Source organism: Papilio polytes, unplaced genomic scaffold (assembly GCF_000836215.1).
Source record: "Papilio polytes unplaced genomic scaffold, Ppol_1.0 DF823991.1, whole genome shotgun sequence".
NCBI lineage: Eukaryota > Metazoa > Arthropoda > Insecta > Lepidoptera > Papilionidae > Papilio > Papilio polytes.
This window is the reverse complement of record NW_013525213.1, coordinates 2,384,451-2,396,509: the sequence shown is the minus strand read 5'-3', so window position 1 is coordinate 2,396,509 and position 12,059 is coordinate 2,384,451. Positions and strand designations below refer to the sequence as shown.

General features: G+C 34.2%; 4 protein-coding genes across 4 annotated transcripts; 1 reads left to right on the top strand and 3 right to left on the bottom strand.

The window, feature by feature from the left end:
* The first annotated feature begins 1,778 nt into the window (after positions 1-1,778).
* Positions 1,779-2,579, top strand: LOC106101326 (cuticle protein 16.8-like). The gene has a single exon (XM_013280506.1). The coding sequence runs from the start codon at positions 1,911-1,913 to the stop codon at positions 2,400-2,402; it is 492 nt and encodes a 163-aa protein (XP_013135960.1). The 5' UTR covers positions 1,779-1,910; the 3' UTR covers positions 2,403-2,579.
* A 2,393-nt stretch (positions 2,580-4,972) lies between these two features.
* Positions 4,973-5,597, bottom strand: LOC106101325. Its single transcript, XM_013280505.1, has one exon. It carries the CDS (start codon positions 5,560-5,562, stop codon positions 5,050-5,052), a length of 513 nt encoding a protein of 170 aa, XP_013135959.1. The 5' UTR covers positions 5,563-5,597; the 3' UTR covers positions 4,973-5,049.
* Positions 5,598-7,457: 1,860 nt separating this feature from the next.
* On the bottom strand, positions 7,458-7,941 carry LOC106101284 (cuticle protein 19.8-like). Its single transcript, XM_013280449.1, has one exon. The coding sequence runs from the start codon at positions 7,926-7,928 to the stop codon at positions 7,458-7,460; it is 471 nt and encodes a 156-aa protein (XP_013135903.1). The 5' UTR covers positions 7,929-7,941.
* A 2,372-nt stretch (positions 7,942-10,313) lies between these two features.
* LOC106101283 (cuticle protein 19-like) lies at positions 10,314-10,757 on the bottom strand. Its single transcript, XM_013280448.1, has one exon. The coding sequence runs from the start codon at positions 10,755-10,757 to the stop codon at positions 10,314-10,316; it is 444 nt and encodes a 147-aa protein (XP_013135902.1).
* Positions 10,758-12,059: the final 1,302 nt, after the last annotated feature.

The window sequence follows — 12,059 nt, the reverse complement described above, 5'->3', positions numbered from 1 at the left end:
AAATAAAACGACGAAAAACAGTATAAGAAAGTGTGCACATGTGAAAACAGTTTGCAAATAAGCGCAGAAAACTTCTTTACTAAGTTCTAAAAACGTATTCACCGTTGTTAGCGATTCAGCGCCAATACTTGATTTACATCCTTACTAGTCAAGCAATAAGGTTTCAAATGCTTTGTACAAATGTAACAAATGTATTGCCAGCCAGCCTCATTCAACGTTATTTCCATAAACGAGTTTAAGGAAATCCGAACAAAACGAACGTTCCGAATTGATTACGTAGAAGTGAGTTAGACCGGGTTACACTCGCTGATCTGTATAAATAGATAGCTAATTGTTTGGGAATGACAGCTTTTTTACAAAACTAAACGCACCTTTTGATGTGAATGGTAGTTAAGTCTATCGCTTTTATTAGGTCGAAATTTATGGATCAACCAATCGCTACGATCAGCGCCAAAATGGCGAAAACCAAGTATATTATTTAAAATACCGCAATTTGTAGCCTGTCCTATTATGGTGGTCAGCGGTTATACTACTTTCAAAGAATCTTGAAGTAAAGCATATTAACATGTACTTAATCTTTACAATCATACTACTCGTAATATTACGATTATAAATACGTGAATGCGAAATTTTAGATGGATTGATGGATGTTTGTTGGAGTTTGTAGCATAAACGGCTGAACGGATCACGATGAAATTTGGCATAGATGTAGAGGATATTGTGAAAGAACTCATAGGCTTTATTTTTGTTTTTTAATTCCACGCGGACGCTGTCTCGTGCGAATTCTAGTCTGTTACATATATTTTTAGGGGTTCTCAGAACACGGAGCTGATGAACAAAGTTTTGGATGATCACTAACAAAATATAAAATTAAATCAACAACAAATAGACTTTTAATAATAGCAATTCTTAAATATTTGCAAAATAATTATTTTATACCTCTTGTATGAATTTTCCATTAAAATCCATGAAATATTACGTCTCAAATTAATGTTTTAAATTGTGATCTTGTAATAATAAAAGCCTATAGCCTAGTTGTTGTTACTTATATTTGTTGTTGCTATTGGATTATTATCTTTTTTTTTCGAATTAATGAAATTCTCTGCTACAATTCTTCATAGCATGATTCGGAGAAAAAATGAAGTATTTTAACATTATGTTCTCGACTCGTACTCTAACAAGAAACTAGGTATTCATTTGTTATTTTCTGTTTGCTCTAATTTGTCTCGAACATAGAGAACAAATGTTTTATTTAAAGAAACGATGTTACGGTGTACAATATTCAAGACGTTACATGCGAAAGTTTAGATGGATGGATGTTTGTTAGAGTTTGTAGCCTAAACGGCTGAACGGATATCGATGAAATTTAGTATGAACGTAGAGAATAATCTGCAAGAATACAGACTACTCACTTTAGATTTATTTTAACTTCCACGCGGACGGAGTCGCAGGCGAAAGCTAGTGTATAAATATTTCATAAGCTAGTTTCTTTTAAAATGCTTTATTTAAAAATAGTAACCTCGGTTTACTTTTATTTTCCAACAGAAAGTAATTACAAAGAATAAAGGAACGCTTGAAAGATTTAATTTTAAAGTTAATTTTTCTACATTTATCTTTAAAAGCCTCTTTATTTAAAATTCTATGCTGATAAAAGTTTCATACAAAATATTTGCATAATCTTGATAATAAGTTAAAATATAAATCCGATATTCAATTCTATTACCTTGACAATCGTTTGACGTCTGTCAAATTACCGACACCCGCACGAAGGCGCCCGTATTACCCAACTTCTGAATATAATATTTCAAGTTTCAATATTACGTTTCAAGTTTTCTTATATATAAAGTAGCAACGCTCACCGGAATAATCATATTCAATTGTACAACGTTCAGAAACACTTCAATAAAGAAATGATTCAAAACCTAGTACTTCTGTCTGGATTGATCGTGGCATCAACATGCACGATTCTACATCCAGCACCTTTACCTGTGTTAATACCAATCCATTACCAGCAACCACCACCGAACTATAACTTCGCTTACGAAGTCAACGATCCTCACACTGGAGACTTCAAAAGACAGCAGGAAACTCGCAGAGATGGCATCGTCCAGGGCCAATACTCCCTCCTCCAACCTGATGGTGTAACCAGGACTGTGGAATACAGAGCTGATGATGTGAATGGATTTAATGCAGTAGTTAGCAACCAAGGTAGACCTATCAATGAGATCCCGGAAAGACAGGATGAGAATACCAGCGAAGGGTCAGGAAGACAAGCGAGTGAAAGACCGCAAGTGGAACAATTCAGGTCCTCTAATGACCAGGTTACTTCAGCACCTCTAACTGTGGCCCACACATCTCTTATACATAGGTCTTTCACAAGTGCTCCTAATTCTTGGGACTAATTCGAATATTTGACTCTACCAGGCTATTGACTTAACTCGGACTCTCTTATATTTCTTTGTAAATTTCCTTTTCTTAAATGTGTTTTTGCTTTAGTGCTTTTTATAGGTTTGTGTTGGTGTTGGTTTTGAAGTTTTATAAATAAGTGATTTTATTATGATGGAATCTATTGCGTGATATACCTCAGTTACTTTTAAACTTTTTTTAAATATATATTGAGCAAATTTAAAACCTTTTTTCTATTTTTCCTTTTAGTTACCTATTGATATGTTAACTAATGTTTTAAAGAGCTTAGTTACTCAAATGTCATAAGACATACTATTGTGAATCTTCAATTGGTTTTTTGTACACTAGCTATTGATCACGACTTCGTCCGCGTGGAATTGAAAAAAAAGAAACAATATAGCCTATGTTACTCAGCGATAACATAGTTACCTTTTTAATAGTGAAAGAACTTTTAAAGTCAGCCGAGTAGTTAGTTTTTGAGTTATTTCAATACATTCAAAAATAAAAATCTTTATAATATTAGTACAGATTACAAACTAGAATCGCTTTATCTTAAGTTCTACATTTATTAAAAAGCAATATAAAATTATATTCATTTATGAAATGAAAGATTTAACTTTTTAAACCGCTGTTGAAAAGTTTAAAAAACTCCTTCACAAGCGTTCTTCGGTGCTTAGAGTTTGTCGGAGCTGGGGGTAGCTGCAGGCTGAGCGAGACGGGGGTTGTTCCTAAGTGACGTGTGGGATAACTTCATTTTGCGCAGGTTTAAATACCGGAAACAGTCTCTGAAGTTTTCTGAATGGAAAGTTAAATAAGGAAGGAGAAAATAATTTTTAAATTCCCATTTTATTATAAGAACTCACAATGTAATTTGATAAAGATGTATACAGTTAAAGTTCAAGTTACTAAGCATAGTAAGTTTTACTTCTTAAGGTGCCTCTTCGACTAGCGAAGGTTGGCGGTCAGTTCTCCAAATTTGACTTTACTCCAAGTTTTACTAGTTAAGTTTTATTTTACTTCATCCTATTTGTTCTAACAAAAAAATATATTGTTAAGATTTCGCGATTTAATAATAAGTTAACCGTTTAAATCCTGATATTTTAAATCAAATTAAAAATATATGTGTAAATGTACCCTTTACTGTTTTTTTACTAATTAAGAAAAATAGTAAAAATATCAAAACGATATTTTTATATATTTTCGTGATATGCTTCTTTTTGTTTTCTGACTTAAAAATTATCAATTAAAGGTAACATGTAAACAGCATGTTATTAAAATTAAAACGATTGTCGGTGCCCAAGCGACTTATATACCCGGTATCAAATTTGAAACTTTAGGTATTTAAGACTGAAGGAGTATTAAAAAGGATACTATGTCCCAATATAAGCTGGATTTTTTTTTTATTTCTGCACTGTATTATGGTGACGGTAATAAATGATTTCTGAGTAAATTACTTTTTAGTTACTGGCACATATAAAAACACTAAATGCGTGTTGAAAACTAAAAAATAAAAAACCAGAAACTAGTACATCGAAGAACAAAGGATCTCTTATTCCTGAAATCCACGATATTTTTGTTGGCAAGCTATTTCAGGGCGATGTTACGGTAAAAGTGTAGCGATCAACCGCCGACACGATAGGGGGCGCTATCGCTATTGTTTCGACTCCCGACCTCGGTTGACTGTTTACACTTTAATGTTTCACTTCACTTTGATTCTACCCTTTAACAATATTCTATTGTTGAAATACTGTACGAAAAATAAAACTTTTTTCAAGATTTTTATTAAACTTGAAATAATTCTAAGTAATGGTAAACTTTCGCTGAAGAAATACACGTAAAAATATATTATATGTCAGTTTTTAATTGAATAAGGATAATTTTTAATAAAAAATAATAAAGAAATATTTGCAAATCATTTTGTATACATTATTTTTCAAGCAGAAAATTAAAAAATACGTTACAGATTTCTACATTTAAGAGGTTCTCCCACAATCTTATACTTTAGTTTCAATTCAATATTTACAATTAACAATTAAACCCGTCATTATTCCGTCTTTGGGTGTTAAGTAACTTAAATTACAATTACGGATCATTTAAACGGTAATTAAATATTTTTCTCATCATCATGTAAGATTGATAATCTGTCATGAAGAATGACAGCCATCAGACACGCCCGGAGCTCGTCTCGGATAATTTGTCACTAAGCAAATTACCAGAATTGATTAATTACGCCCATAATCTTGATGACGTCATCATATGCAGTCTCAGTATATTAATGAGCAACGTCTTGACATCATTAGCCTATTTATCCCAAATAGTTTGATATCTGGAACAAGACGTGTTTCATTTTATAGTATGTTAAGACTGGATAAATATGTAATGAAATTCTATTTAAATAAAATGAATGTGGAGAATCAGAAAGGAAAACGACTAAGATCTTTTTTGCCATACGAAAGTATTAAAACAGCAGATATCAAAATAGAGAAAAAACGTGATAAATAATAGACAGAAATTATATGAAAAAATATATTAATTATATCATACCAATCACATGAATTATCAAAACATTTCAGTTAAATATAAACACATTATAAGAAATTATAGAAACTAGGTCGTCAGGAAAATCAGATTATCCTCAGATGTTCAGAGGTTATGTTCACCATTGTGACGATATTGACGTAACACGTGGTGAATAAGGGCAGTACGTTCCACAGTTAAAGGTCTAGCAGTCTGACCATGTCCCAATTCCTGATCGTCAGTACCCTGCTGGTACTGTTCATGAGACCTTCCACTACCCTGTCTAACAGCTTCGTTCTCGTTTTCTTCCTGTCGTTCGGTATGCTCACTGATTGGTCTACCTTGGTTGTTCACGACTGCATTGAAGCCATTGAAATCATCAGCACTGTAGTCAACTGTCCTGGTGACACCATCGGGCTGTAGAAGTGAATACTGGCCTTGCACGATGCCACCGTTCCTTGTTTCATGCAGTCTTTTGTAGTCTCCAGTGTGTGGATCGTTTACTTGGTATGCGAAGTTGTAGTTGGGCGCAGGTTCCTCGAATTGTATAGGCACGTAGAGAGATATGGGCGTCTGGTGTAGGACCATGCAGGCAGCAGACATGATAAGTCCTGATAGAATCACTAACTTCTGAACCATCTTGATAGTTTACAGTTATCGGTAGATGCTGTTGATCGAACGATGGAGGATTGAATGTGATTGATCAATGTGCCAGTGTCAGTATTTATATTGAAATGAATGAAACATTAAACCGCATTCCGCAAGTAGTGTAACCTGAAGATACTTTAGCTATGCAGTTGTAATTTGATATGAGAAAATTGGAACGTGACATTGAAGAACTCGCTGAAAGTGAACTGTTTCATTTCTCTGACACTTAGATGCGTGAGTTTAAATAACTAAACTATTAGCCGTTTCGTAATCTCTTCATGGATTTAGTGATGGAGCAGATTCTCGGGAATGGAAGTCAGTGTTGTTTTACCTTCGTTTGGGAAAATCTGTGATGAAACCTGACAGGTTATAGTCTAAATAAAAATACGCCTAAACGAGTTTTTTTAGCCTTACATATTGTTATGCTAGCCGGGTTAGGCTAGTAACATAACAGAGTTTGTGGAGTATTTAAACGCGCAAATCTTAAAGATTCCTGGATTTACCATATTAGTTAGTAATTATGTTTGTGTTTGACAACCCATCAAAATCTCCTAATTACTGTTTTCTAGACATTGTTTTTCTTACATCATGATCAGCCATTATCTGTCTACTGTTGGACATAGGCCTTACCCAATTAATTGGGAGGTGGCTTTCCATCCTACATAAAGATTAGCAACACACTCCTATATCAGAGAATGTAGGTTTATAGTGTTAATGGTATGACGGCGCTACACCACAAAACGAAGGTCAAAGGTCAGTTCTGACCGATACACTATTCATGTTAGATAATTGTAATGTAATACTTAAAAATATGACAAATAGCTGTGTACTTATTTGTTCTATGCTTGCTACATTAATAAAGTGACGAAGAACTCTTCCCGATGTTCTTTTGTAGCGATAGTGTCATTGTAAACTTTATTTTTTCAAGCATTTGAATAATACAACAGAGAGTCTGCTCTTTTAGCGTCCGTTGACACAGATCCAATATTGTCTTCCATTATACCTTGTTCTGGAATAGTCCGCTCTTCGTTACACCTGTAATCTTTTAGTGTTCTACTATCAGATGTTTAGTTTCTTTAGTTTCCATTGTTGTTAGTTGTTGTGTTTTATAGTGCGTACTGACCGACGTTACGCGGCGTATTGCTACGTGTAATATTAGCATCAAGCGACTTGTTGCTTATTGGTTTCTCTGTTACGCTGTGTAACTTACTTTCCTCATGTGATGAGTGCAGATACAATAATTTATTCTAATTTAACATAATCATCGGCACAGTATGTGATCTTTTAATTTGTAAAAAGCTTTGTGAGCTAAAGGAAACTCTGTCTAATTTGTAATTTTTTCAATGCACCATAAAACTAATAGTTTTTAATTGTTAACCTCTAATGACTATGTCAGATCTGCTAACCCATTTTTTACAAACGAATAACAATAATATCGGTAAATATTCATATAAAAGTTAAAAGATAAAGGTATGTTTAGACTAAATATATCGGAATTTTTTTAAAATTTTATATAGCTTTAATAACTTTCATAAACTCTGCAGATCATTTGCTATTTCAATTTAATAGGTAATATTTATGGTAAGATAAGGTATTAACTTAATCGGTATAAAGAAAAGAGATTTGATCGTTTACTTTTTCGTGATAAACTTGAAAACTGCTGACCTATTTTCGGTAAATTATTTTATAGGAAGTTCTTCTATCAAGTAGACTATATTTTCTTATCTTTCTAGAAGCTGGGAAAGGTACGAGTTGATAAATAAATAAAATAGAAACGTGTGTATAAAATGATATTTATTTTAATTTTGATTCTTTATCAAATCCATATTAAATTCAAAGAGTTTTCGGAAACATGCAAAAACGTTGGTCTTCTATCCATGAGGTTTTTAGTGAGCGTGGCGATATTGGCGTAAAACGTGGTGGATGAGTGCTGTATTCTCAACAGTCAGAGGCCTGACTGTCTGCTGTCCGGAAGACTGACGGAACTGTTCCTGTTGGCCATTACCACGTCTATCACTATCCTCCCTCAGAGTTTCCTCTTGTCTCTCAGGAAAAGGTCTGCCAGCATTATTTATCACTGCATTGAACCCAGTGCCTTCATCAGCCCTATATTCAACAGTCCTGGTGACACCGTCTGGTTGAAGAAGTGAGTAATGTCCGAGAACAGTGTCTCCTATCCTGGTCTCCTGCTGTCTCTTGTAGTCTCCAGTGTGGGCGTCGTTCACCTCGTAAGCGAAGTCGTAGTTCCTGGTAGGCTCTTGGTATTGGACTGGCACGTATAGTGGAACTGATTGATGCAACACCATGCATGTTGCTGACATGATGAGGCCGGAGAATACAATCAGTTGGTGAACCATCTTGGTTGTTGTCTTGTGGACGGTTTTGTTGAATATGATTGACAGTGGGATTTGATTTGGTATTTATACGATATTGGCAGTGGTAGAAATGAAATAGAATATAATTTTTCGCAATAAGTTACATGAAATGTGACCCTCTGTAGTGAGCAATCGGCATTGCAACCTTGATTGCAGTAAGTTACATTCTATATCAGGTCCTTTGTCGTTTTAGATTCGTCCTATTTTGTTTTACAAAGATATAGCTCATATAGCTCTTGGAAAATTCAGGTTAAATAATGTCGAATTTATCTCTATATCAATTCACTTTAATATTACAATAGTAAAGACAGATTACTTTATTTAATTGGTTACAATTAAGCACGTTATTTGTTGTTCAAAAGATAAGCATAATTTAATAATGCTAAATTCTATTTAAACTAAAATAAAGCAAAATGCTAAGGCATTTTTTAACCAAGTGAAATAGCATTCGCTTACTGATATGTTTAAGTGATATACTCTGTACATATGAGATAGGAAGTTATTCAGATATGACGGCTGATAGAGACGTATGGAAAAACACATACTGTGCCGACCTTCCGTAGGGACAAGAGTTGATGATGATGATGATGATGATGATGATGATAATATACTTAGGTATAGTATTCATTATTTAAATAAGCTCGTTTCCCGCGACTTCGTGCACGCAATATTAGAATAAAAATTCTTATCTATAATATGCCCGTCTATGTGAGCTACCCTTAAGTGAAGGTCCGGTCAAAGTCGGCCCAGGCGTTTAGGAGATTACCCAGAACAAACGCGGCTTGCGGACAGGCAGATAAAAAAAATTAAATGCATTTTTCGTTATCAGTAACGCAAATACATCATCTTTTCGAAATCTGGATTTTTATTTTGATATTACAAACAAACACTCCAATTTTGTTATATATAGAGTATATACTCCAAGTTAGCGAACAATATAATTTTGTATACCGTCTGCAATATGATACATATGTATGTGATTAGAACACTGCGGAGACTTGCTTATTTAACTTGAGGCGCTCAAGTTAAATAAGTAATTTCAATTCATAGCCAAGGTCGCTGTTTAATACATTGCTCATTGTCTATGACAGTTTGTTGTGACGTAATTACAGATTAAATATATTGCATGTAAAAAGATGTTTTATTTTATAACCAGTATAACTATGCTTAATTTCTTTTGTTGTAACTTTCTTCTTCTTCTTCTTCTTCTTCTTCCTTAGCTCTACAGCCCTTTGTGGGCCTTGGCTTGGTCAAGCAATTTTTTCCACTTCGGTCTGTTAGTTGCTACCGATTTCCAGTTTCTTATGCCAACATTCTTTGCGTCACGATTTACACCGTCTACCCATCTTAACTTTGAGCCTGGTTAGCTTTATATGGGAAGCCACATGCGGTTCTTGGTAGTTGTAACTTTAAATATGACTAATCTTACATGCTTCAAATTAACGTTTCCTATAAGAAATTGAAATATTTTTATATCATGGTTATTATCGATGTAACATAAAACAATCGGTCGTGTACCTATGACTTTTTTGCACATTTAAAATCTACTTTCTATTTCCCTATCGTCGTTCCAATTAGTACAAAATATTAAAACGACTGTAGCTTTGAAGGGGGACCACCGCCAGATACCGATTGTACATATCTCAGGTAGCAATGTCACCTTGCCAAGGTGAGAACAGATGCGCTAGTCTTTTCTAGAACCAACTAGAAAAAACTTAGGTTATTTGTTTAATTTTTTTAACCGTCTTCCTAAAAGAAGGTTATAAATTCGTCTGTATTTTTAATTAACTTTATTAATCATATGAAATACTAGCTAACGCCCGCGACTCCGTCCGCTTATGTGTTCTTCCAGACTATCCTCTACATCTACACCAAATTTCATCGAAATCCGTACAGCAGTTTAGGTTACAAACTCTAACAAACATCCATCCATCTAAACTTTCGCATTTATAATATTAGTATAAAGTATAATTGGTTTTCTTACACAATATGAATAATAAAAAATAGTTATATTAAAAACATTTATTTACTTGTATCATATTGAAGAATGGCACAGAAAGGGACTTAGGATCACGAGTTTGAGGAAATATAGAAATGTGCTAGGAATAGAGGAATTATTTTAAATTATACAATGATAATGAAGTAAGAAGGACAGATATCTGTAAATTAAGCTTTTTAAAACATCATAACTTCCCATCTTTTGGTATCCACTTTAGTGATGGCCAAGAAAATAAAAATTGTTATTTTTATTGTTTCTAGCCTTCATTGTAATTCTCCATAGTTAAAGTGCAACATAGTCTACTAATAATTTGCTTATAAGTTATTCGGAGTCATTATTTTCGTCCTTATCGTCTGTCGTCTCAGATATTACGACCAGTTTTTCAAAATATGATGAATCAAGGTCTGTGATAGCGATGGTGAGGTAGTCGCTTCATTTGTTGTCTGCCAAGACTGCTCCTGCCTTTCTTCTTGCTTACGTGAATCATCTTTGTCTTGTCTCTCGGCAGTATTTGGTACTCCTACGTTGTTCACAACAGCATTGAAACCGTTTTCATTGTCAGCGGTATACTGCACAGTCCTGGTTACCCCGTCAGGTTGTAGGATGGTGTAGTGGCCGACAACCGCATCACCAAGCCTGGTCTCCTGCAATCTTTTGTAGTCCCCAGTGTTGGCGTCATTAACTTCGTATCCGTAGTTGTAGTTTGTCGGCTCCTCGTACTGGATTGGGAGGTAGACTGGTATGGTCTGATGGATGACCATGCAAGATACATAGGCGAAGACAGCAGAAAGAATTACCAGCTTATGCATCATGTTTACTGATTGTCTTGATGTGAAGACGAATGTATGATTGAGTATGATTTGAAAATGAATTAATGAGTGAATTTATACTGATTTTATTGTAATATGATCTTGCATTTTGCAATTGGCAACGAGTTGGTTAGTTGTAAGTTGATGCCTAGTGACTGTAATGTTGCGGCCCTGAGATAGGCAACCTAATTTTGCCTAAACTAGGAGCTATATTAAAACAAACAATTTTATTCTTTAATACTGACAGACTTAATAATTGTTTCTGGAGTATTATTCGTTATGAAACAAATAATTATCATGTATTTAAAATTTGTAAAAAGCAGTATTTGTTTTCAATTGTTCGAATATGTAACTACAAAGTTGGATATTCGGTCCGTAGCGTAAATAACTGATTTCTCATTTGGTTGCGAGGTCGTAGACAAAACCCTCGTTACATACACGGAGTTTATATGCATGGAATAATACAGTGCCCTCATTGTTCACACGAAAATGATTAAAATAAACCGGACAATTTGTACATGTTCATTTACACTTTTCATTCCACATTTTATCTCTAAATATAAAAACGAACTTACAGATTTATAAACAGACTCTTAGTGTACAGATTTCATACCTAATCTGTAAAGGCTCTTTGAGTGACAGCTTAATTATTTCGATGAATATTCAATATGTAAAGTCTTCACTAAGAACGCCAGTAATTTTTAGAGAGAAATCTTCACTAAAGGGCTTCCTGAACTAACCAATAGACGTTTTTGCGTGTTGCAGTTAGTACCCTAACACAAATTTACTTTATCAAAACATCAATGATCAATATCTCCCCTCTATACGAGTTAATAAACAAAAGCTCTATAGTATTAAAACAAACTATTTGAAGAGCAACGCTCGTTAAATAAGGGTTCGTTTACACGGTCTCGAGAGTACTTTCATGCTCTTCTCTATAATAGTTGAAAGATATCGACTAATAAATCTAATGCAAACGAACCAAGGGTTTGCACAATAGCTCAGGGTCGATTCTATTCATATCTTGTATTGAAATAAAGCTTAACCTTTGTAAAATTACTGTGAACTTGATAATTCATCACTAAGGGAGGCTACCTAACACTTGTGGAAAAGAAATAACTAAGCTAAACTGTGGTATCACAGTCTTAAATGTTTTTGTAAATCTCAATAGGTAGAAGTTTATTTCATTCTTTCCCAAGCACCAATCTCTTTGACACGCACGCGCTAATATAATTATGTTTATTTATTCCAGGTGGTGATGATCAGTCGGACGTGGGCGTGCGGCTTCTGGTGGAGCCTAGCGAT